The sequence below is a fragment of the Coptis chinensis genome, chromosome 2 (genome assembly GCF_015680905.1).
Source record: "Coptis chinensis isolate HL-2020 chromosome 2, ASM1568090v1, whole genome shotgun sequence".
Lineage (NCBI taxonomy): Eukaryota > Viridiplantae > Streptophyta > Magnoliopsida > Ranunculales > Ranunculaceae > Coptis > Coptis chinensis.
Window position 1 is genome coordinate 87,783,682 of NC_141457.1, and position 27,719 is coordinate 87,811,400.

General features: G+C 35.6%; 2 protein-coding genes and 1 long non-coding RNA gene across 3 annotated transcripts; 1 reads left to right on the forward strand and 2 right to left on the reverse strand.

Annotated features, from left to right (window-relative positions):
• Positions 1-217: 217 nt before the first annotated feature.
• On the forward strand, positions 218-3,338 carry LOC147518642 (uncharacterized). Its single transcript, XR_015214098.1, has 4 exons — positions 218-543; positions 672-790; positions 1,845-1,887; positions 2,448-3,338. It is a non-coding gene; the product is annotated as an uncharacterized LOC147518642 (long non-coding RNA).
• A 22,765-nt stretch (positions 3,339-26,103) lies between these two features.
• On the reverse strand, positions 26,104-26,802 carry LOC147518643 (uncharacterized). Its single transcript, XM_086593970.1, has 2 exons — positions 26,505-26,802; positions 26,104-26,372 (listed from the first exon to the last, which is right to left on the reverse strand). Exons 1-2 carry the CDS (start codon positions 26,800-26,802, stop codon positions 26,104-26,106), a joined length of 567 nt encoding a protein of 188 aa, XP_086450096.1.
• Positions 26,803-26,900: 98 nt separating this feature from the next.
• On the reverse strand, positions 26,901-27,719 carry LOC147518644 (uncharacterized). Its single transcript, XM_086593971.1, has one exon. The coding sequence runs from the start codon at positions 27,717-27,719 to the stop codon at positions 26,901-26,903; it is 819 nt and encodes a 272-aa protein (XP_086450097.1).

Here is a 27,719-nt window from a genome sequence, read left to right on the forward strand (position 1 = left end):
ATGCATTGGTTGTACATTGGATTCCTAATATAATCAAAATTTTCAATTAATAAAAAAAATAATAGGCATAAATCAAATTGCTCTTCTTTCCTATTTATTGCATTTAATAGAAAGTAAAACACCTTTGAGGAATTTTCTCAATAGCATTTAAATTATTTACTTCATGAGCTTGAATGGCTTTTAAATGAATTAAATGGTTTACGATTTGAAACCCAAAAGTTTTTTCTCAAATACATTTTAAACAATGACATCCGATTCTAATTAATTGGTGGGAGACCGACAACTGCAGTGGGTGGTCGAGAACTCGAGATACCGTAAAGACTTTGAATGGGCTTGGGCTTGGGCTTGGGTTTCTACCACCTTACACTCTAAAGCACAATAAATTGTAAGAAAACGATCCAACTTCCATTCCCTTCCATTAATTTTTTCCCTTTAACCCTGGATTGTATTAAAACTTTCAAAGCAAAAAAACGATCCAAATGGAAAACGAAATAGCTCTAATACACATAGCTCTTTCAATTGCTATAAGAAAGAAGATCTCAGGTCCCTTTTTTCGTTTTCTCCCCCTTGCTTTTGTCATTGTCCTCTATTATATCATGTTTTCTTATTCAGTATTCCTAATCTCATATAACTTTGTTTTCAATTTTTTTCCAATAATCTCTCAATTTCAGTCCATGGAATTGGTTGCATTTTCGGCAAAATGGTGATTGATGAGAGTGCAAAGCCCTCCAATTTTTTGGGGTCTGCAAAGATAAAAATTGGATGGTAAAAGGTCACCCTCCTTCTTCGGGTAAGTGACTAAGAGTTTTGAATATTTATCAACTTCTTTATTAGGGCTTTGATTCTATTTCATTTTTCAAAATTTTATGCTATGTAATTCCTACTCCGAGGTTAGCTTAACATAGACAAAACCATCACCTGTAAGATATTTAGTTGGAAAACTTCTATGTTGGTACTGATTAGCACAATTAATGTCATAGAAGACTTCGGAAGGCAGAACAGAAGTCATAGAAAAGGTAACACGGGTGAGTCATGATTATTGACGACCTTTTGGGTTGAATTGATTGGATTAGCTACAACATCTATAAACTTCGGTGAAAGAAGCCAATTTGTGCTTTTAACTTCCATTGAAGAATTGAACAACCGTTTTGCAATTTGATTGGAATTAGAAGATGACTATCTGTTATCACAAATTAAATCATCAACATTAAATCCTCCATATATATATATATATATATATATATATTGGTTGTACGTACATTGACATATATATGAAGTAACAATGTGCTCGGCGACATTAATGTATTATTATTATAAGCTTACTGAGAATATCATATTTTGATTAGAAAATATGTTGATAAGGATCGAACTCTATATATTCCATATCCAGAAGGACATCTTCTTTACATAGCACTCCATGTAATTAGTTACGAACCATGGTACTTCTGAGATATTTCACATGTGCAATACCTTTTGTTATTGCAGAAGTGAAATACAGTGGTTTTTGTCATCCATCTAGGATTTTTTCAATTTTTCATCATCTTTTTAGAGTTTAAATTCCAGTTTTCATGTTTCTAATGCATTACTGATCAACCTCATTAATGTTTCAATTTTGTTAATGATCACTGATTTAGCTTCTTCTATATGGAAATGATGGAATTGTTGTACTTAATGATTTCAATCTGAAATCCAAAAACATTTGTATTTAATACCATGAAGACCTATGGACTGCCTTGAAACCTTACATTGGCTTGGCAAAGTACAAACAACAATCTCCCTCACTTCCTCAACTCAAAGTTTGATATTTACTTTGTCCGTTTATTCATCTCTTTTCTTATTTGTAGTTGTGCAGAGAATCTCTACCTAAGTGAAATCATCCCTTCTCAAGTAATCTCACTCTCACGAACTCTTTCTTTCATTTGATGTATTTTCTCTAGAAGAAATGTAAAATCAATATGCATTTTCATGAGATTTATATTGCATGAATTATAGGGATAGGGCCATTTGTATTGAAATGTCATAAACACAACGCCGAATTCATATGGAATTTCTCTAATTGAATCGACTTAGCTTGATTGAGTTTGAAGTTGAGTCGGTGGGGTTTTCCCTTTTCTTCACTCTATAATGCTATTGCTATTGTATCACATATACATTCTTTTTACCAAAACTATTTTAAATATTAATTTTATTTCTTAGAGGTTTAATGATTTAAAAATGCATCAACTTGATTGATTGGTAAGCACGAGCTGGCAACAACTTCACACTTGTTGAGGAAACCGAGGTTATTATGATCATATTGATTTGGTTCCCGTTTTGAAATATTTGGAAGTTCAAATCAGATTTGTTATATGTAGATATGAGGTTCCTTTGGAACTCAAATCAATTCGGAACCGATTGGTTCTTAAAGACAATAATAACACTTTCTTCTTTTCTTCATTATATTACAGATTGCTCTCTTTGAGGAAGTTTCTTCTCCAACTCTGCTTTCGAATGCAAAGCTTGCAACAATAATGGTTCTTGAGACTACTTCCATTACTTTACCAGTTTTATAGTCTATGTGATTCAATTTGGTTCATCGTTTCAGTTTGTTTATAAAAATGTCTCTCATTTTCACTCGCTTTCTTTTAAGAATTTGTTCACATCCGAGTCGAATTTGCTCCCAGTCTGTATAGATGTATAGATCCATTCAAGCTAGGTACTCATAATTAGCTTATGTTCTCCTATGACTATTATTTTTTGGTTAAGGAAGTAAGGTAATGTGCATAAGTAGTTAATGTGCAAACAAGGAATTGCCTAATAATGGCGAGTTGAATCAGGCACTGCAGCAGTTGCAAGGTTTACATGCCACCGTTCAGGCCTCATTATGATAGGAGAACGAGGTTGTGGAATTTTATTCTACGTGTGTAGTACAATATGGATTTCTAATTTTATCCCAACGTTTAGAGTTTTTGGGGGTAGTCAAACATATGAAAATTTACAAGCGCGATGTTTCGGCTAAGATTATATAGGTTCTTCAACTTATGCAATCTATTAAAAGTCACCAACTGTTTAGTGGTGTTTATGAATCAACTGTTATAATGATGTTAATCGTCTAAGGCAAAGGACTGGCCAGAGAGTGCACCAAAGCAATGGCTAGATTCGAATGAAGAGGCAACCAAGTCGGTGCAAGGCAAAGCTAGAAAGAAGAATGTTCCTTGGTTGTACAAATAATGCAGCGCTCATCTTATCATGTAGGTTTTGTTGTTCTAGGATACCAATATCTACTAAAGAATCATGCTTGATCGGTTAGTGGTGTCTCTTAATGACATGGAGTGCGGTTCAACCAGTATTCACAAGTACCACCCACTGCAAATCTCTGGCAACATGTGAAGCGAGTAATTAAACAATTTGTTTTTTGAAATTAGAATCTCAACAAAAAAACAGCACGTGAAATTTTCAGCGTATAAAATTACCTATATTTACTGATAGACTTGCATTTTACATTTTTATTGCCATATTTTGCTTTCTGTTGTGATAGTAACTTTGCAAATAAGTACTGACAGTCAAAGGTTCTTCATCCAACGACTAGAACTGGGAGTTCATAACCCCAATTTTAGTTTTTTTTAACTAAGTTGAATTTGTATTTAATAATATATATCATATCCATATTCGAATTGGGTATTTTACACCATATATGCTATTTTAGAATGTAGTTCATGTATTTTAACTTTATCGCTCACATATTAGGTAAGGCAAACAACCAGTATTGCTTGGGAGTCTTCATGTCAAATAGCTTTGCAAGATCCAACATAGTGAATTCTTGCCACCATTACAGAGAACTTTTTTAATTTTCTATGAAAGTGTATGTGTACTTTATTACTTTGGTTTCAGTTCTGAAGACCTTACATTAATGGTCTAAAAGCAACGAAACAGTTATGTTATTGTTAAAACATTTGTAACTTTTTTGTGTTTTAATGTCTAATGATTACACTAAATGTGAGATGTCTCCAATTGGATTGTAATTGTTTTGGAAATAAGGTATAGTCGTATAGACAATGCTATTTGAGAAAAATCCACCTATTCAGGTTCTTTCTATTTTTAACCTTGGCAAGTTTTAATTTCTTTGAATTTTGCTTAATTGATCTACTCACTCAAAATGTTAAATTTTCGAAGGAGCATTCGCTCTTAATATGTTGAATGCATGCCAAAGGCATATTGAAATTTGTAGAAAATTTGTCTCATTTGTATGAACATCAAAGTTTTGTAAGGCATTGTGAGCTCAATAATTGCAGGATGACTATTTGATTTTTGGGTAGGATCCAATTTAAACTTTATAATTGTCTAGAAGGTGAGAAAAATAGTGCCAGGAACTATAGGTTACAATTAACCATGGATATAGATACCTAATAGTTCTACAAAATAATTTGTTTGGGAGTAATGGAGCCATAGGTTACACTTAGAATCATAATGGAACATCGTATCATTCCAATTGGCAGACTAATGTGCATACTAAACTTTTGCTAATAGAGCACAAAGACTTAGAAATGTCATCCATGTCGAAGTCTTTACAAATTTTATATTCTATTTTAATAGGCATCATGATTTGTTTAATGTAAAAGAATTTCATGTGTGCCATGGTTTTCTTCATTTGATGTACAAGAATTATGCAATGTTACTTGCAAATGGTTGATCCAGTCCATTAGAAAGGTTTAAGCCAAACTTTTGAGCCAACAATTTGGATCCAATTGAGATTTTCCTATAGTAAAGTAAATAAGGATTGAAGCGCTAAATGCTTACAACACTTATTGAGTTTTTTCTTCATATATTAGAGAAAAGAGGTGAAGTAATCTGGATATGTTGTGTGAATGTACTCAAAGAATAGCTTATTTGTTGAAGCATGGTATTGACATTGTGTTGCATGGAAAAAGATTCTTTGAATTTTACGAATTGGAATTGAGAGAGTAGAACCAGGTTATCCTATTCAATTTGTAAGTTTTCCGTCAATTTTTCTGTTCTTCAAGAGTTTAAGAGATGTTGCAAGTTGGAGTTCATTCCCAGTTTTTCTTTTAGTAGTTTTGGTGGATTATAAATAATAATCAATCCAATCTTTAATGTTAACAAGAAGAATGATTTGATCAGTGGTTTATATATAACACTTTTTTTTTTGTTATATTTGTTATTTTATTCTATTTATCTTCATTAGCGTATATGAATATTGCAGTATTTTATTGTTCATATATATAACCATATTATACCTTAATTATGGCCAGCAAAAGAGGGTAAATATTTAGAAAAAAAAAAAGAATGATTTTGGTTTTTCCAATAAATAAATTATGTTGTTTAAAACTTTTATACTTAATGATTCCCATATATGTTCAGAAGATGATGGTACACTTAGTAGGAAATTATAAGTAAATTAAATAAGATGCACACACTAGCATTGAACCAAAACATCTCAAGACCTTAACGCCCAGAAGGCAGACATATTTACTAAATGATAATGGACATTGAACTTAAATTATATTTGTAAGTCTCGATGGACGTAAGAGTTGATTCAGGTAATACATGGGAGAATATGAATATATAACTAATTCGAGCTATATTATTTGTAGGCATGTAGGTAAAAGAAAATGTGTACAAATTTTAAAATACTTAGAAAGATGTATAGCACGAACAACATAATATGCACCTCATAACCAATCGTGCCGTAGGCACGGGTTACAACTAGTCTATTATAATAAAACAAAATGGGAGGACAAAGAGTGGTGGAGATCATCTTGGGATCTAAGTTAGATGTGCGTGGAGATTTGCATTGATCTCTTCTCAACCTTTAATGCAAAATTAAATCAATAATCTATAATGCAAAAATTAATCAATAAAATGTTTTCATTTGAGTTAATACAAATTTAATCATTTTTAAACGTTTTTATTTGGGTTAGTGCAAAATTAAATCAATTAATTTCAATGTAAAAATTAATCAATAAAACGTTTCCATTTGGGTTAATGCAAATTTAATCATCTTTAAACGTTTCCATTTGGGTTAGTGCAAAATTAAATCAATTATCTTTAATGCAAAAATTAATCAATAAAACGTTTTTATTTGGGCTAATGCAAATTTAATCATCTTTAAACGTTTCCATTTGGGTTAGTGCAAAATTAAATAAATTATCTTTAATGCAAAAATTAATCAATAAAACGTTTCCATTTGGGTTAAGACAAATTTAATCATCTTTAAACGTTTCCATTTGGGTTAGTGCAAAATTAAATCAATTATCTTTCATGCAAAAATTAACCAATAAAATGTTTCCATTCATATCGAGATAGTTGAATCATTCGGAAATGTAAACTGTCACAGGAAAGTGTCGAATGAGGATGCTAACCAACATAGCAAGCATGACGAATATGCATTAAATACATTTCATTGCAATTTGGTTGACTATCGGCTGACAATCAATTTATGTTTCCGAAACTATTCTTGCATGCAATGAATCCCCAAGACATCCACATTACTTTGCCAATGATAATTGTAGGTGTACTAATGCATGATAACTTGGCCACTTGCAGTGTAGAGTTGTTATAGAGCGAAAAACTTATTATTATTAAGTGATAAGATTGTTGTGGAAAGTGGGTGTTGCGAAATGACCTTTGTTAGTTCAAGCACATCGTTACTTTGATAAAATTGTTGTGGAAAGTGGGTGTTGCGAAATGGCCTCTGTTTGTTCAAGCACATGGTTACATGAAATTAAGTGAAAAGATAGAGAAGGCAGTGACTAAGTTGATGGGTATGTATGAAGAAGTAAGAGAGAGGGGAATGAATGTATCTCCATCAAAACATGTATGAGATAGATAAAATTCTCTATCTTTGTAGTTTATTTATTTATTTTTTCTCTTGGTGAATTGTTTATTTATTTATTGATATTGTAATGTAAAGGAGAACTATTGCCATATGTATAGCCTTGCAACATGTTCATTCTCATATTTTCAATCATATGTTTGTGATTATATTTCATATGTTATGTCTTTCTCTTCTAAGCATACTATGTCGCATGTTCCATGGCACTAATGCTTTAACTGTATTATCTTTTATAGACAACTTCATAGTATCTCTAATAAAGTTACAATATTATTATATCATAGTATTACAATTTGTAAACATGTGAAGATGTGTCGTACTTACTATTAAAAATATCTATATTTTCTCCGTGTAGGAATGAGTATGTTTAAGCACTCGATCACATGCATGGTTTGATTGTCATAGTGCGCGAATATATATGACTCAAATAAAAAATATTTGATTGATATAATTCTTTATTTTTTCCATTAACGATTGATATAATTCTATGAAAAGCAACATTAATGACATCCGTGCTTGTAGGCACGTGCATATATATATATATATATATATATATATATATATATATATATATATATATATATATATATAGAAATGCTCTATTCAGGTCCGCACAAAATAAAGTCAGGACCTAAAAACAACATGTGACTTCTCCTATATATTCTCTTTCTTATTTTCTCTCTCTACTAAAAAAATAGCCTAACTTTGTTAAAATCAGGTTCATAAAAAATAGCGTGACTTTCCTTATTCTCTCTCTTCTCCTCTCTCTCTCTCTCCTCTAATTTAATAATAGTGAAAACTTATCCTCTCTTTTTCCTCTAATTTAATAATAGCGAAAATTTAGAGATAAATTTTGGTAATTCCAATCTTTGTCTCTTTTGTCACTTCCATGCCCACTTTTCTTAAAATCTATGGAAGAAAAGGAAAAGAGATAAAAGAGATTACTCTAATTTAATTGGGCTTGAAACAAGCAAAGGGAGCAAGTTTGCATTGCTTTATTTTTCTTCTTCGATCTCTTGAATTTACTTTATGGTTTGGCTTAGTGTTGGTCAAATTATTCATAGTTTATGTAAATGGATTCAAACTTGCCCTTCAAAAAAAAAAAAAAAAGGTTTCAAAGTTCGGTTTGCTTATTCCAATCTAAATGAAATTGCAAATCAAGAGTTGATTCTTTTACTGTGAATATCTCGTCAAGTTTCTTTGGTAAGAATCAAACTATAATAGTATGATATTCCTTACCTTAGTGACCATTAATGGCTGTGGAGTACAAGATAATTAATGATAAGACAAAGAAGTGGGAATGATATTATTTGTTTATGATATAAATTTTGGTGGAGGAAGAGAGAGAAAGTGGGAGTTCGGCTATTTTTTAGTGGAGAGAGAGAAAATAAGAGAGAGAATAGGGGAAGTCACGTGTTGTTTTTAAGTCTTGACTTTATTTTGTGTGGACTGGTCCTGACTAGAGCATTTCTGTATATATATAGTCCCGATCTTAAAGTATATACTTACTTTAAATTAAAATAAGTACATAAGTAAAATATCACTTAGAAAATGAATTCAACTCTAATTTTTTGTGGGTATTACCTACACATCATAAAGATCATCTCCACAATATTTGAACTCATTTGAAAACCTCTAACTTAGCTAAAAATTGTTGTCATCTTTAAAAAGAAATCCAACGGTCAAGAAATATCGAGTTTGTGCAATCATCTTTTGCTTAGGTTAGAGGTTTCCAAATGATATGAAATTTTGTGGCGATGATATTTATGGTGAGTAGGTCATATCTACAAAAAATTATGGTTGAATTCATTTTCTTAGTGAAATTTTACTTGCGTACTTATTTTAATTTAAAATAAATATGTACTTCTAAGATCGGGACTATATATATATGAGGTGTAATGTGCTCACTGTGGGCCTGTGGCAGCAAATTAATAATACAAAAATCTATTTAATACAAAAAATTAATAATAATAATAATGAAAGAGCTAAAAATGGTATCAATCTTTGAATATTCGGAAGCTTAAATAGCTGTCCACATTTACTATGAAATTCGTCAAATTTAATTTGGAATCTAACATTGTCAGATAATTACTTTATTTAGATTACATTTCTGCCCAAAATAAGTTTTACCATGGTTTTCTAGGACTAATGCTGTGGACTTTTATTTTTATTTTATTTTAATAAAACAATGAGCAGTATACTAGTATAGGAGCGGTACGGTAATTTGTTTTGACAATGTTACTGCTATTAGCCTAAATTTTTCTCAAAAATTTGGAAGCTTAAATTAGCTTTCCACATTTATTATGGAGTTCTTCAAATTTTATTTGGAATCCAGCATTGTCAGATAATCACTATCTTAGATTTTATTTTCTGTCCAAATAAGCTTTACCATGGATTTTTAGGACTAGAACTTTGGACTTTTATTTCAATTTTCACTTTTTAAATAAAAAAAAGAGTGAATCTGATTAATATAATGTTGCTCTAGGAGCCTAAATTTTCTCAACTACGTACAACCGAACATTTTTCAAAAGAGAAGGCAAGGCAAGTTCCTAAAGACGAATTGTTTTTTCAAATTCAATCAAGATATTTCTCTGTGAATTCATGCTTTCCACAAAGAGAAATTGGTCGAAATATGAGAAAGCAAAAGTATTTTTTTTTTTTTGCTGTAAGATAATTGATATTATTAAAAACTAATATAGGTTACAAGAAAAGAAAAGAGTACATGTAGTGCAAAGCTAACAAGCTAGCTGCGCAACTTAGTTAACAAAATGGTAGTAAGCGCTATGCTAGTTCTCAAGATTGGCCAGAAATCTGGGTCGTACGTCCCACCACTCATTGACCCCATTACCTAGATTCTCACCATGCCTAGCACACTTGTTTGCGCCTGTGTTTACTTATCTCCATGCTGCCATGACATTGATCCACCTAGGTCTCGTCTTCAGTAATAACCATGCCGACCTAGCCTTCCAACAAACCTTGTTTCCTTGGAAAGCTTTAGCTACTGTTGTGGAATTCGTTTCTATCCATATTTCTGTCCACCCCACCCCAACTCCACTATTTTTTGAATGGCATGAATGATTGCCACTGTTTCTGCGATGTAGTTAATCTCGTTACACCTAACCCACCAGCAGGCTTACCAAGGAAGTTTCCTTCATGATCTCTCAGAACATAGCCCCAACCCGAGTTCCAGGATTGACTTTTGAGCAAACATCGATATTCGCTTTAATCGTGCCAGGTGGCGGTTGTAGTGATCAGAGAAACTAACTACGATCAACAAGATTGAATTGCTAAAGGTAAATGATAAAGATTGAATCGAGAGAAATTTGTTATTGAATAAAAGTATCGGCTACAACATTCTCTCTCTCTCTCTTGTTCTAAGTTTACAGATTTTGTATAATGAATTGGAATGAATCCATTTCTCCCACTTCCAGTCTTTATATAGTGTTGTAAGGCTAGCTTTGTCCAATCATCGGCGTGTCCATCCTCTTTTTCTTCCTCATTTTCCCGCCTTAAACCTGCAATACACAAACTATATTTGCGAAATATCAATTATTACATCGATATCTCTTATTAGTCACGATATACGGGCTGGAATATCAGGTTGACGATATTTGCCCACGACATCGCCCCCTCTCGACACTTTCAAATTTCGACTATGAAAATTTGAATGTTTCGAAAACCAACACAAATTTAAAATTTTCAAAATTCAAAATTTCAAAATATCAAGCGGTTACATCTAGAAAATGAACAGTTATCACGAAATATTAGATATAAAAGCTTCCAATCGCTTTCTCTCTCTTCACTTATTCACAAAGAGTTTGAGACACTCCAACCCCACCACCATTAACAAACTGAAAAAGCTTCAACTTGGATTTTTCAGCTGTCTCCATCATCAAAACTTTCTACAAACTTGTCAGATTAGTCAACATAAACACTTAATATGGGATTTTCTGCAATAAACTCATCGTTGTCTTTAATCTTCTTGAAAAATTACACCTGTTTCTCTTTCTAAATTACTAAAAATTAGGGTTAGGGTTTTGATCTTAACCGTGCTATTTGTGTATCTCAATACTAACTAGACCTTGAATTATAATTTTTGACAGTATGGCTAGGAGAAAAACTTGTGTTAACTTTAAACGCACCCTCTCGAAATAATCCTGGCTTCAACGTCAAGAACGTATGCTTTTGACATATAGTTCTTCACCTCGAAACCTGACATTATCCCCAAGAAACCTCAATACGTGTTTAATTAATAAGATCTTATATATAGCGATAGTGGCTCAGATAAATGATACAATTCTAATAAAAAATTTATTGTTTCTAGTGATACCGACATGTCGACCGAAAGTATTGAATCTGCAACTCGAACCAACTCGTCCTCTTCAGCCTCATCATCACAAAGGACCGAGACTGACGAACCAGAATGGCATGCCACGTATCTGGCTGATGGCTTACCTTGCCATCCCTTCGAGACTGTGGAATCTGAATCTGACCATGAAATTATGGACGATCATAGCATATAGAGTAGTGGTTTGAACCCTTGTTTTCCAAAAAGACCCAACTTAGACATAGTTAAAGCTGCCTACCAAATACTAGACTCTGTCCATCTTCGACATTATGCTGGAGGTATCAAAGGAACTCGATGCCAAAGTGGTGATCTCAAAACCACCATTATTACTGTTGGGCAACTAGCTGCTGGCTTGCGCCTTCCCCTATCTAACCTCAATCGAGCAGTACTGAACTACTTGGCCATTTCTCCTGGCCAAGGCACAGGCAATTTTTGGAGATTGTTGTACATTTGTAATTTATATAATTCTCACCTTGCACCCAATGTCCGGCCATCCCAAAGAATTCGTCTTATCGACATCCAAAAACATTACTCCTTTATTGAACGTAATGAGAAGAATAAACATGGTATAAAAGAACCCAATGGTTATTTTTATCCCAAAAAACAAATGAACAGCGCAGGCATCATAAGGATAAATCGAGATAGCAATTTCAGATGGCCATTATACCCTATCGTCATATCTGGGCAATGGGAATCATCTGTTGTGATCGCTGTTCCATCTTTGATACATCCTGTCTTTAACAGTAGAGGTACGTTATTTTACAACATTCCATCCCTCCTCCATCTCAGAGCTGCTATCTGATTGGTCTGTCGTTGCGACTTTGTTTCAGTGCCAAAACCAGCCTTAATGAAAAGTCTTGGAGAATCCACTAGAGTAACAGATCTTCTAAGAGGCACTGATGAAGAAATCACTACTCGAATTGGCGCTGATAAATATGGGAATCCAAAACTGACTGTCGACCTTCCAGATATTGACAACTATGTCGCTCCCTTATATTTCTTAAAAAGTACTGTCCTTCGAGGTCAAGATTCTTTACCTCCCCAATCTATTATGCCATGTAAAACTACTCCATGTCCCTTACAGCCTTGTTCCTCTGAAAAAGTATTAAGAAAAACTTTTGATTCCACTGAATTACCTTCTAATACTCCTCGATGTTATTTTGAATATATGCTTAATGGTTTTAAAATGACTGAAGATCTTTTTCCTAAAATCAAACAAGAAATTCCCGATTTCTATAATTATCCTCTTTTGAACGATGTGCTTGATCACCACTGCTTATTGTTCACAGATATGGCATCTCGAATTCCCCAAGTTCCAGTCAAATCATCAAAATCTCTGAATAAGTTTCTGCACAACAGAAAACCAACAGATGGCAGTTCTTCCCAAGCTCCCACTTCTTCCAAAGATAAGAATGTCGATACCGGACTTCTTTCAAAGAAAAGAAAAGAACCCTGCTATATTCCAGCATCACTAGCCTCGAAACCGAGCAAAACTGCCAAAACTACTACCATTGCACCTGTTAATATGCCATCCAAATCTTCAACTATTCCCGCCAATCCAAAAACTACTGCCTCTGATTCCTCTTCTTCAGCTAGTGATTTCGAGGTGAAACTCGTCCTTTGAGATCAAACCAAAGTCCCCAAAACTGCATCTCTATTTTCTGAACCTCCACTACCAGGCCTCGGGAGAGGCTCTTATGCTAAATACTATACTTCCTCGAGATAGGACAGCCATGACTGAGATTACTATAGATGAATGATTCCAACTTTTGTGTTATTCTATTGAAAAAGTAAGTATCTATCATTTCCCTTACTCTTATCTTAATTTACTTGTTCTGTATTAATTTAACTATATCTATGTCAATCCCAGGTTAAAGTTGCTGCTGTGGGGCAGTTTGATAACGAAATGGCCAGCTTCCGTCGTTATAGAGATGAGAACCATATCCAAATTACACCTCTCCAAGGCATTGGCATCAAAACATGTGTCCTCCTCCTCCTCCTCCGAATTAACATTTTCCACAACCCTATCTCCAGGCAATCTCCACACCTTCTTAATACATTCCGTATAAGCAATTGCATTTGCATGCAACTTCAACATAGTCCGCTCAGTTTTTGGTTTCTCACCATAAGACATCATAATCTTAGTAATCAGAACATGAAAGGGTGCGGTACTCACTCCAACTCCTCGAATCATAGTTAACAAGAAGTCAATTATACAAAAATCATACCTTTGTTGCTGTAATATCCAGAGTACGTGCAGACAGTTAAGACTGATGTCACTGAACTTCTCTTTCCCAATGACATTCTTACCAACCCACTGAGATCTGATCGGTGGTTGGTTCTCGAGGCGCATCGGACCACAATCGCGACTTGGTATTATCTTCGTCCTTCCAACACAGTGTCTCTTATCAACGTCTCTACCGTCTCTTATCAACGTCTCTTATCAACGTCTCTTCCGTCGTTATAGAGATGAGAACCATATCCAAATTACACCTCTCCAAGGCATTGGCATCAAAACATGTGTCCTCCTCCTCCTCCTCCGAATTAACATTTTCCACAACCCTATCTCCAGGCAATCTCCACACCTTCTTAATACATTCCGTATAAGCAATTGCATTTGCATGCAACTTCAACATAGTCCGCTCAGTTTTTGGTTTCTCACCATAAGACATCATAATCTTAGTAATCAGAACATGAAAGGGTGCGGTACTCACTCCAACTCCTCGAATCATAGTTAACAAGAAGTCAATTATACAAAAATCATACCTTTGTTCTTTGTAATATCCGTGAATGCGTCGCGGCGATTAAGGCGATGTCACCAACTTCTCTTTCCCAATGACATTCTTACTAACCCACTGAGATACAGTCAGCTGGTTGGTTCTCAGAGGCGACTGTCGGACACAATGCGACTTGGTATTATACTGTCCTTCCAACACAGTGTCTCTTATCAACGTCTCTACCGTCTCTTATCAACGTCTCTTATCAACGTCTCTTCCGTCGTTATAGAGATGAGAACCATATCCAAATTACACCTCTCCAAGGCATTGGCATCAAAACATGTGTCCTCCTCCTCCTCCTCCGAATTAACATTTTCCACAACCCTATCTCCAGGCAATCTCCACACCTTCTTAATACATTCCGTATAAGCAATTGCATTTGCATGCAACTTCAACATAGTCCGCTCAGTTTTTGGTTTCTCACCATAAGACATCATAATCTTAGTAATCGTAACATGAAAAAGGTGCGGTACTCACTCCAACTCCTCGAATCATAGTTAACAAGAAGTCAATTATACAAAAATCATACCTTTGTTCTTTGTAATATCCGTGCGTACGCGGGGCCGCTTAAGACTTATGTCACCAACTTCTCTTTCCCAATGACATTCTTACCAACCCAATCGAGATACTGATCGGTGGTTGGTTCTCGAGGCGACGGCTGTCGGACACAATCGACTTGGTATTATATTGTCCTTCCAACACACGGTTGTCTCTTATCAACGCCTCTCCCCCATACCGGGATTCCTGCGTGGTTGCTACAAGCTGGGATTTTGGCATAATGTTTAGAACATGAGTCAACATCGAAGCACACACTTCTTTCTTCGCGCCATTCAACTTTACAAAAATCTTCCTACCCTCGATTTCCCGCTTCTTATAAAAATTCAAAACCAAATCCTCATGGTAAAAATCATTCTACGTATACCACAACCTCTTCCAACTCCTACGTTTCATCTCGTCATCGTAAAACAGCGCAAAATGATCCGACTTGAAAAATTGTTCTGGGAGGATTTTGAGTTTTTGGGCCATTGAGTATTGGTATTCGAAATGTGGGTTTGAATAAGGTGGGGGGAGAGTAAATAGAACAAGGAATCGAACTTGGAGTTTGATTGCTCGTTTGATTTGGGTGATTTTTTTTTTTTTTTGGAGAGAGAGAGTGAACTGGAGGGGGCGAAATTTGGTGTGGGTGGTTGATTTGAGTGGAGAAGAATCTGTGGAGGTTAAATTCAGTAGTGGTTTTCCTTTTTTTTTTTTTTTTCTTTAGGGTTTGGTCGTTAATGGAGCTGATGGCGGAGTGGAGAAGAAGAACGCGATGCGTTCTTGGGTTTTACTGTGGACTTGGGCCCAAGCCCAAACAATTTTGGAAATACCCATTTTGTCCCTACGTATGCAAAATTAAAATTTGAAATTCTCGACTCGTTACCGGTCCGATTTTTGTGAATGAGATATGAAAATGATGAGGAGAGAATTTCCAATCCAATGATCCATTAAATACTCTATTCTAACCGTGGTTGACATATAAAACGGTGGAAAATGTCTCGAAGTGCGTGAATGACGTAAATTATGCGAACAAATGAAATCTAAATTCATAGATAAAGTTAACCAGAATCAAAATACGATTAAACGAAATAAGCAACAAAAATGGAAACAATCAAGAATGGAAAGACCAACACCCCACCCCCAAACAAAATTTATAGAACAGAGTTCAGAAAATTTATTTTAAACGCGGGTCTTTTAAAGTCAAATTCCCGAGACTTGCTAGATTACTATTTTTAAGGTTTTAATATTTTATACTTTTTATGAATACGGATTAATATAAGGAAAAAAAACAATAAAGCAATAAGGACATAATTCACACCATAGATAAACATGACTCAAAAACCGAGAAAACATGCGAGAGTGGAAAACGTGAATTACGTTAAACGTGGACTTAGAATCCGGTACTTACAGCCACACACTCTAATAGGAGGGCCCGGTTACCTGAATGGTCCACTTACCAATATATGGAAGTGAAAGGAAGTACACCAAACAACAAAGGTCAGTTCTCATAGACAGGGTCCTGTAAAAGGACTTTCTCCACATTAGGGGACATTAACTCGTAAAAATATTTTAACCGTTGGCCATTGACTTGAAAGGTATTGTTGTCCTTAGGATTTACCAAGGTGATTGCCCCGTAAGGGGTGACTTCAGTAACCAAAAAAGAACCAGACCAACGGGTTTTTAATTTTCTGGGAAAAATATGCAAACGGGAGTTATAAAGAAAAACCTTTTGACCAACCACAAACTCTTTGCGCAAGATTTGCTTATCATGAACACGTTTCATGTTAGCTTTATAATCCTTTGCGAGATCATAAGGATTGCCACGGATTTCTTCAAGCTCATTCAATTGCAACTTGCGCTTAACACCCGCATCATCAAAATTGAAGTTAAGGCTTTTTATAACCCACATAGCACGGTGTTCAAATTCAACTGGCAAATGATAAGGTTTCCTAAATACAAGTCTGAAGGGAGACATACCTATAGGAGTTTTAAAAACAGTCCTATACGCCCATAAGGCATCAGTTAGACGCTTAGACCAATCTTTCCTATCAGGATTTACAGTTGTTTCTAAGATTTTTTTGATTTCCCTATTAGAAACTTCTACTTGCCTGCTAGTTTGTGGATGATAAGGATTTGCCACCTTATGTGTAACTCCATACTTTTTAACTAGGGACACAACAACTCTGTTGCAAAAATGTGTTCCGCCATCACTATTGATGGCTTTAGGAATGACAAATCGACAGAAAATATATTCCTTAACAAAAAACACCACTGTCTTATGGTCATTGCTACGGCAAGCCATGGCCTCTATCCATTTAGACACGTAGTCCAGGACAACTAGAATATAAATGAAGTGGTGGAAAACAGGAAAAGGACCCATGAAATCAATGCCCCATACGTCAAAAATTTCTACTACTATGATGGGATTTAATGGCATCATATTACGCTTAGTGATTCGCCCAAGTTGTTGGCAATGAACACACGTCTTGCAATGCACTTAGGAATCTTTAAAAAGGATAGGCCAATAAAACCCACATTGAATAATTTTTGCAGCTGTTTTCATACTACTAAAATGGCCACCACACTTTTTGTCATGGCAGAACGATAGAACCTCATTGTATTCCCACTGGGGAATACAATGACGAATAATTTGATCCGCACAATACTTAAAAAGGTAGGGCTCATCCCAGTAGTATAGCTTAACTCTGGCCAAGAACTTCTTACGTTCATTTCTTGACCAAACATCAGGAATAATATCAGAAGCTAAATAATTAACAATGTCAGCATACCATGGTGCAGAAAAAATAGCATACAGATGCTCATCAGGAAAAAAGTCAGGTATGGACTCAGAATCACTATCATCGTCATTTGTTAGTCTAGATAAGTGGTTGGCAACTACATTTTAGACCTCTCTTTTGTCCTTAATTTCTAAGGTGAACTCTTGTAGGAGAAGAATCCACCAGATCAATCTCTGCTTAGCATCCATCTTTGCGAGAAGGTACCTAAGGGTTGCAGGGTCCATGTAAACTAAAGTCTTAGTACCAACCAAATAAGGACAAAATTTATTTAAAGTATAAACGACAGCTAAGAATTCTTTTTCCATAGTTGTATAATTCCTTTGAGCATCGTTTAAAGTTTTACTAGCATAATAAATGACAGTGGACTTATTATCTACTTTCTGACCTAACACAGCACCAACGACATAATCACTAGCATCACACATGAGTTCGAAAGGTTTAGACCAATCGGGAGGCTATATAATGGGTGCAGATATTAAAGCGGCTTTTAAAGTTTCAAAAGCCTGTTTACAGTTATATTGAAATAAAAAATGGCATCCTTTAAAAGCAAATTAGTTAAAGGCCTAGCTATTTTTGAAAAATCCTTGATGAAACACCTATAAAACCTGCATGGCCTAAAAAGGCTCTAATATCACGGACATTCCGTGACATAGGTAGAGATGCTATCTTGTCTAGTTTGGCCTTATCTACTTCGATGCCATTACTAGATACAATGTGACCTATCACTATTCCCTTTTTCACTATGAAATGACATTTTTCCCAATTTAAAACCAGACTCTTCTCTTCACACCGTATCAAAACCTTAGACAGGTTATTCAAGCAGTCAGTGAAAGAATCTCCATAGATAGAAAAATCATCCATGAAAACTTCCATGAAGCGCTCTACCATGTCACTAAATATATGAAGCATACACCGCGGGAAAGTACCAAGAGCATTACAAAGGCCAAAAGGCATTCGTTTATAGGTGTATGTTCCAAATGGACATGTGAGGGTAGTCTTTTCTTGGTCATCAATATCGATAATAATTTGAAAATAGCCAGAGTAGCCATCTAAAAAACAATAATAAACGTGACCAGCTAGACGTTCGGGCATCTGATCTATAAAGGGTAAAGGAAAATGATCTTTTTGTGTCATGGCATTTAAACGTCTGTAATCAATACAGATCCTCCATTTTATAGGGACACGTGTGGAAACATATTCACCCTTAGCATTAAGTACCATGGTAACCCCCGATTTCTTAGGAACTACATGAATGGGACTTACCCATTTGCTATTGGAGATTGGGTATATGATACCCGCATCGAGTAACCGTAAGACTTCTTTCCTGACCACCTCTTTCATGACAGGGTTCAAGCGACGTTGAGGTTCACGAGAACTCTTTGCATTATCCTCCAAATGGATACGATGAGTGCAAACATTAGGGTCAATCCCCTTAATGTCGTCTAGGGACCAACCAATCGCTGAACGATGTTCCCTAATTACCCTAATCAACCGTGCCTCTTCATCCGCAGACAACAGAGAAGATATAATTACCGGATGACTACCATCCGAATCAAGTTGAATATACTTCAACTCAGGGGTGGGAGGTATGTCGATAAAGGCTTTTAGTGGTTCCTCATCTTGAGTAGTGAAGACTTGTTTAGGTAGTAGGTCTTCATACTCGGTAGATAGAGCAACAGAAGGATCTATGATAGGAGTAGACTTGAAAATGGTGTTGACTTCCTCTAAGTAGGAGTCATCGGCAAAATTTGAACTTCCAAAGGAAAGGAATTTATGCATCTGATTTTTTGGAAATGTGTTATTAAAATAGTCTTGAGCTAAGCTCTCGATCATGCTAACCTCCCTATCTATAGACGAGTCTGGTAACTGTTTTATCATTTTAAAAACATTTACCTCAACAGAAAGGTGGCCAAAAGACATGGACATCGAACCATCGCGGCAATTTATAAGTGTGTTGGCAGTTGCCAAGAAAAGATGCCCTAAGATGATCGGAACAGAGTCGTTAGCGACTTCTGTATCGAGAATAACAAAATCTGCAGGATAGTAGAAATCCTGAACCTTAACAAGCACGTTTTTAACCACACCCTTAGGATACTTAATAGACCAATCAGCTAATTGCAACGTCATTTTAGTATGTTGCATCTCTTGTAGACCTATTTGTTTATAAAAATAATAAGGGAGTAAGTTAACACTCGCCCTTAGGTCTAATAACGTGGTCGTCGTGTGGAAATCTCCTAAGGTGCATTGTACCGTAGGACGACCAGGGTCTTTGTACTTACCGATTCCGTTATGTTTGGATAAAGTTGGAAATTGTTCAGTTAGAAAGGCGTCTTCTGGAATATTTGTTTTACACCTAGTAGTGCACAACTCTTTAAGAAACTTAGCATGGTGAGGTAACTTTTTAATCACTTCAAGAAAAAGTAGGTTTATCATTAGATTTTTGAAGACTTCCCTAATCTCATCGAAATTCGTATCCTTGCTTAACATGGCTAATCTTTGGGAAAACGGTGGTTTCTCTTTATATTTAGCATATGGATCAACAGGATGTTTAACCTTGGCTTTTTGTTTCTTAGGTTGTGGTTTAACTGGTACCTCTACTGGGGTAGGATTTTTAGTTATTACTTCGGTATCTAGTAAAATCTTCTGTGTAGGAACTACTAGTGGGGTAACTACAGACATAATTACGGCGTTATTAACCACTCTGCCAGAATGGAGAGTGGTGATGGCATTTAGCTCACCTACGTTTCCATTTTCATTACTAGTATTATCGTTTACCTCAAAGGCTGTGCTTGGTGTTTTAGGGTTAGGTATCGCTTAACCTGAAAACACACATTTAGGTTATACTTTCTCTTGTGTTAACTGCTGTAAGGAAAGTTGGATGGACTGTAAAATCTGTTGTTGGGTTTGTATAAAGGCATCGAAATGATCCGGTAGTGGAGGAATGTTTGTTGCAGGTTGTGTGACAGGAACTATGTCACGTTGATTATTAATGGGTAGGTTGTGATAGTTATTATTTACCGGAACGATACCTCTATTAGCATTATAATTATTATTGTTATAATTATTATAATTCCCTTGTCCTTGTCCTTGTCGTGGTGGAGCTTGGTTGTAATTGTTTGCTAGCCTAACATTTTGATTATTATACCCTAGAGGTGTAACTTGTTGATTATTTCTCCATTTGAAGTTGGGATTTTGTCTCCAAGGGGCGTTAGGAATAGGATAGCTATTAATGGAGCAAACATTATCTGGTTGTAATTGTTGTTGTTCATAGGCGAGAGGACAATAGGAGTCGGGATGCTCTGGATTCAAATAGAAATTACATGGAATAGAGTTGACATTCATGATGGGGATAGGCTTTTGTTGAATAGAAATAGCTTCTACCCTTTTAGTGAGAGATTCGATTAAAGTTTTAAGCTCATGATCGGGTTTAATCTCAAATATACCGGCAGCCCTAACTGTTGAAGAAGAACTAGCGGAGCGGGGGATATCGTCACTACCCCCCAGTTATTATTATGCTTTGTTTGATCTTTTAAAAACCTATAAGCCTCTGCGACTCCTTTACTGAGGAAACTACCCCCATTCATTATATCAAGGACCTCTTTATGGTTATGTAACAGTCCCTTGAAAAAGGCACGAACTAACGTGTCTTTCGCAAGATTATGATGTGGACACTCTATAAGAAGATCAGTGAAACAATTCCAAGCCTCTAAAAAGAATTCATGAGGATTCTGGCAGAAAAAATGAATCTTGGAAAGCATTTCATCTATCTTCAGTGGTGGGTAAAAATGTTCCATAAACAATTGAACAAGTTTGGCCCAGGAGTCCACATAATTAGGTGTTTGGGCAGTTAACCAAGACGCCGCCTTATCAGCTATGGTGAAAGGAAACACCCTCAGTTTAATTTGTTCTGCACCTACCATAGGATGATGGAATGTGGTAAGAACTTGTTCAATCCTACGCATATGCTGATAAGGTTTTTCATGGTCTAACCCATGAAAAGCTGGTAACAAATTAAATATATTCGGGGGGATTCGGAAATCCCCCACTGGGTCTGCAAGAATGATGTAAGATTTTGGGCTATTGTTCAGGGCTTTGTAAAAGTTAGAGATAGGAGACTCTCTTTCTTCAGCCATTATTTCAGGTGTAGTGTGTGGTATACTAGATAGGTGTGCGTGTGTTGACGTTCACGATAGATTACGTTAGTAATTTTTTCTCTACCTGACCTTAATCTCATGCAAGGCTAAGTCCAATATTAAAGAAACACGGCAACAACCAAAACAACCATGATATACTAGTATAAATCCTCTAACAGGAGATACGAGGAATGGAAGAAAGAAGTACCTGAATGCTTCTTTGGCTTCACTTATGAATAGCGTCTTGTATACATGAGCTCAGTGTAATTAACAAGTTAGAAACACTGAATAACTTGAAGAAATGGAAATTTGGACTAACCTGTGAAAATCGGGCTGCTCAGAAGAGGGTGCGTGGTGCGCTCAGAAATTGCCTAGGTAGGGCGCGGGTCGCGCTCTTGCCTGACTCGAAGTCCAGACACTTTAGCGCAGGGTGCGCTCTGAATTTGCCTTGGAAAGGCACGTGGTGCACTCTTGCCTTGGACGATGTCCAGGCAATTTAGCACGGGGCACGCTTGGAAAATAGGCCAAAGAGGCGCGTGGCACGCTCAGTGTATTTCTACGAGAAAAAATCAGTTCTGAAGCAAACAACCACAGGTAGAACCAAACAAAGGTGGGTGGGTTTAATGGGACTTTGGTAGGATTAACACTACTAATGGAAATATAACTAAACACAACTAAGATGGCAGCGGCGCCATTTGATAAAAGGAAAAACGATAGTTTTACCTACGAATAAGTGATGAAACTCAAATGTAAGTAAAACTAAAACTATTTTAATGCTTATGTATCAAAGTTTTCTACTCTCGTTATCAATGCAATATGTTTAGAGTAGAGAATTCGTTCCACTCCTAGTCGTTTAGATGTGAAGTTTCCTAGTTCGTGTAAGCTAACAAAGTCGTGAGAGTAATGCAATTGAAATTGACTACGATGGTGAATCAACTAATCAAGATGCGATAAATGAAATGACGGAAATTCAATACCAAATTGACAATATGAGAATGAATTAGGGAAATTTGATTCCACCTTGATTGGACTTAATAAACTAATGAAGAATTATTGTAATCCGAATTGCAATGTTTTCGCATAACAATTGTGTCTTTCTAATCCCTAATTGTTCATGGTAATCTCTACCAACTAACAATCAGCATTGTGGAACAATCAAACCCATTCTCATGGAGAACTAATTACTTTCTAGAATGGAATAGATTACTACAACCATTTCTACACTAATCCAATCAAGTTTCATCAAGGCTTCTTCAAACCCCTCTAATGGAGGTTTTAGCCTTGAATTATTAAGCTATCATTTCTAACACAAGAACAAAAACAAGTCATTATTGAATAAGTATTAAACTTTATCAATCTAATTGAACAATAATATAATGATTTAAAATGAAATAAAACTGAATTTAAAACTAAGGTTATTGAATAACTAATTATGAAATTAAGACAACCTAAAGCTAACTAAGTATTGAATCATAAAACTAAGTTGAAATGAAAAACTAATTCTTTATTATAAAACTAAATCTAATTCTAAATAAAATTCATTTCTTTGTTCTCAAAACTAATTATTGGAATGTAAAAAAATTAATTCTATGAATTATCTAACTAAGTAACTAAGTAGCTTAAGAGCTAAGTCTTAGTCTCTTTATATAGAAGAGACTAGATCCACAATTTCGTGCATGGGCTTGGGAGCTATGTTTTGGGCCGGAAAATCGAGCCCAAAATCTCATTACTTCAGTCCACAAAGGGGGTTTTCAGTTGGAAATAATTTCAACAGAATTTTCGTCAACTTTTGCTCCTTTGATTGGGTCAAAGCTTGGACCATTAGAAAGCTCTTTCCGAGCCGGTCGTTTTGACATATGGTAGGCCCAATTTCGAGATCTAAGTCCAAAGATATAGCTTTCGGAAGTTCTACTGACTTTTATGCACTATTTCTACCCGCGTTGACTTTGACTTTTCAGCTTTGACCGGGCTTTAAAAATGCTTTTTATCCTTGAATCTTGGTCTTTAATCATAGAACTTCTTAGCAACCAACCTTTTCTCTTTTATCTCGCAAAAGGGACGTATTTCTACACATATTCGACTCCAATGCCTGAAATACATAATAACACGATAACAGTTTTAATCACATAATTGGTTTAAAAGTAATATTGTTAATGGGTTAAAACTACAATTTTGGGCTCTTATCAATGAACGATTCTAACTTCTGTGTTCTTCTATTAAAAAAGTAAGTATCTATCATTTCCCTTACTCTTATCTCAATTTACTTGTTTTGTATTAATTTAACTATATCTATGTCAATCCCAGGTTAAAGTTGCTGCTGTGGGGTAGTTTGATAGCGAAATGGCCAGCTTCCGTCGTTATAGAGATGAGAACCAACAATTGAAGAAAGACAAAGAAAATCTTCAACAAACTCTTGAGAAAATTCAGCAAGACCATGTTGTCGAGATGAAGAAATACTTCCCCGAACACACGGCGCTGCACAAGAAATTGCAAAGCTCTTTTGAGGCTATGGAGAAGGAACTTGCCCAAACACGAACCACCTTTGCCAATGAGAAAACGGAATGGGTACTTATGCTGATAACATTCAATTGTGTGGACACCATGAATTGGAGGCTAAATTGGAGAAGGCCCATCTCCAAGTGCCTACTTATGTTGATAACATGCAATATTGTGTGGACACCATGAAAAGCTTCAGACCATATGTACCTGCCGCTCTTATCAAAGAATCTAACCTTGATTCGGATGACGAGAGCGAGGTGCCCTCCGGTATTGCTACTTAGGACTTGGATACCGATGTTGTTGACTCTGCAACCCCTGCTGCTGGGACTGTCGAGGCTAACATGTCTACCCCAGTATTCAATCCTGATTCCTTCATTAGCACTCGTAGCTGCTTGGACGATCATTAGATTCGAGCTGGTCTCAATACCCTTCTTGAGACGAAAACACTTGATACAAATACCGAGTTCTCTACCCAGCTCTAGTTTCCTTATCTTAAGGCATTGTAATTGTAATATTGATACAATGATTTGGCTATCTCTTGACAATGATCTTGATGTTGAATTTTGAATATTGATGTTGGTTAAAAAAAACTTGTAAATGCTTAACACTTTTTTTGAATTATGGAAAATAAATCTTTTTGCTTTTTATAATCTCATTGTGTATGCAATACATCTGATATTTATCATACTTAAACAAGAGACAATCTCATTTTTTATACCACTCCTAATCTTGAATTTAAAAACGAGTTTTGCTATCACTCCAACTAAAAAATCAGTATTGATACTTAACATATACTTGAATCTAAAAAACGAGTTTCGATACCATTCCAACTAAAAAACAGTATCAATACTTTAATATATATTTGAATATAAAAAATGAGTTTCAATACCCCTCCAACTAAAAGCAGTATCGATACTTAACATATATTTGAATATAAAAAACGAGTTTCGATATTATTCCAACTAAAAAACAGTATCGATACTTAATGTATATTTAAATATAAAAAATGGGTTTCGATACCATTCAAACTAAAAGTAGTATCGATACTTAATATATATTTGAATATAAAAACCGAGTTTTGATACCACTCCAACTAAAAGCAGTATCGATACTTAATATATATTTGAATATAAAAAAAGAGTTTCGATACCACTTCAACTAAAAGCAGTATCGATACTTAACATATATTTGAATATAAAAAATGAGTTTCGATACCACTCCAACTAAAAGCAGTATCGATACTTAACATATATTTGAATATATCTTGACATCAACCTTGTATTAAAATATCACTTATAAATACATACCTTTATTAATTCACCTCTCATTGCTGCCAGGAATTGAATATTTTGATTCTGGTCAGAACCTGGATTTTATTGACCTGAACTCGCATTTCTGCCAAGAGCAGGATTTTATTGACCTGGTATCGGGATGAGGATCTACAGATCACTTGGATTTTTTGACCTGAACTTGACATTTCTGCCAAGAACTGGATTTTATTGACCTGAACTCGCATTTCTGCCAAGAACATGATTTTATTGACCTGGTATCGAGATGAGGATCTACAGATCACTTGGATTTTTTTACCCGAACTTGACATTTCTGCCAAGAACTGGATTTTATTGACCTGAACTTGCATTTCTGCCAAGAACATGATTTTATTAACCTGGTATCGATATGAGGATCTACAGATCACCAGGATTTTTTGACCTGAACTTGACATTTCTGCCAAGAACTGGATTTTATTGACCTGAACTTGCATTTCTGCCAAGAACAGGATTTTATTGACCTGGTATCGAGATGAGGATCTACAGATCACCAAGATTTTTCTTGATCTAGTACCAAGATGAAGATCTACAGATCACCAGGCTTTTGCTTGACCTATTATCAATCATATAATTCTAGAGATACAAATATTTGTTATACATGTATGACTATTGATTTCGATAATGACAATATCTTTATTGAATGTATAACCTTGATAACAAAAATTACACCATGATACTTGAAATATTCTTTATTGATAAAATGCTTTCAAATTGCTTACATTTTGAGGCTTTGGTAATATTACACCTTCAGCCGTTTTTAAGTAATAAGCTCCATTGATTTTGACCTTGTGAATGATATAAGGCCCATCCCAGCTTGTTGCTAGTTTGCCAGCCCCTTTTTCTTTAGTAGCTTAAGTGACCACTTTCAATACCAAGTCACCTTCCTGAAAATGCCTTTCTCTTACTTTCTTGTTGAAAGCTTTTCTAAGCTGCCTATGATAGGTGTCGAGCTTTAGCCTTGCTTGATCCCTTGTCTCCTCGAGATTAAGAACTTCTGAAGCCATTCTTTCATTATTTTGGCCATTCTCTATCATCTTTGTTCTGGATGTCGATACCACCATCTCAGATGGAGTTACTGCTTCCATACCATATGCCAAAGTAAAAGGTGATTCACCTGTAGCTGTTCGAGGTGTTATTCTATAAGCTCATAAAATGCTGTTTAGCTCATCCACCCAAAGACCTTTCTTGTCTTCTAATTTTTTCTTAATATTATCCATAATGGTCTTATTTGTTGCCTTTTCTTGCCCGTTACCTTGAGCGTAGTATGTCGCAGATGTGAAGTGCTTAACCTTGTAAGACTCCAAGAAAGCTTTCACCTTTCCTCTTTCGAACTGCGGACCATTATATGATATAATGGTATAAGGCAATCCATATCGACATATGACTCGTTCAAAAAGGAAATTTATGACATCCTTTTCTTTGATATGCTGCAGAGCTATAGATTCTACCCATTTTGTAAATAATCTGGGATTGCCAATATGAACTTTCTTTTGCCTCTCCCAGGTGTAAGCAAACGGACAATATCCATACCCTATAAAGCAAAAGGCCATGGGTTTGAGACACAATGTAACTCTTCAGCAGGAGCATGTATGACTTTCCCATGAACTTGGCGTTGTACACACTTTTTCGCATATCGAAGATAGTCCTTTCACATTTGAGGCCAAAAATATCCCTGTCTCGTGATTTTATTGGCCAACGATCTACCAGCTAAGTGGTTTCCACATTCGCCTTCATGAAGCTCGACAATGATTAGCTGCGCTTCCTTATACAATATGCATTTCAAATGTGGGCCTCCAGGATTCTTTCGATATAATTCATTATCAACCAATACATATCTTTGGGCTCCAGACTTGATTCTTCTGGCCTCATTTTTGTCCTCCACTACTTTCCCATCAGCTAAATATGAGATATATGCTTCCATCCATGACGCCCCCAGTGTATCAATTTCCATGATTGCTGAGTCGTCAATGTCGGTGCTTGGCTTCTCTTGAACTCCGATATGTATAGTACCACCCTCTGTGTTTTCCAGCATCGTTGCAACATATGCCAAGGCATCCGCATGCCTATTCTCATTTCTATTGAGATGTTGCAGTCTTATTTTACTGAAAATTTTCAACTTGGATTTTATAAAATTCAAATAATCGACCATATTTTCAAATTTTGCCGAGTATCCCCCATTGATCTGGCTTACCACGAGCATCGAGTCACTAAAAATCGATAACTCTTTTATATTGAAAGATTTAGCCATCTCGAGACTAGCTATTAAGGCTTTATACTCAGCCTCATTATTGGACGCATGGAAACCCAATGTTATTGCAGTCTTGAGTCTTTGATTTTCAGGAGTAACTAACACCACTCCAATGCCACACCCCTTTCTTCCAGAGGATCCATCGACAAATAGTCTCCAACCATTTGTTCCAACCCATGGATTGTCTGCATCGATAACATCTTCAGGCTCTTGCAGCAT

Bases quoted from the DNA above. Each gene is read 5' to 3' on its own strand.
- LOC147518643 (XM_086593970.1), bottom strand. From the start codon at position 26,802: ATGGCCTTTTGCTTTATAGGGTATGGATATTGTCCGTTTGCTTACACC. The intron at 26,373-26,504 runs GTAACGGGCAAG...CACCTCGAACAG, and splicing joins TGCGACATACTACGCTCAAG to CTACAGGTGAATCACCTTTT.
- LOC147518644 (XM_086593971.1), bottom strand. From the start codon at position 27,719: ATGCTGCAAGAGCCTGAAGATGTTATCGATGCAGACAATCCATGGGTT.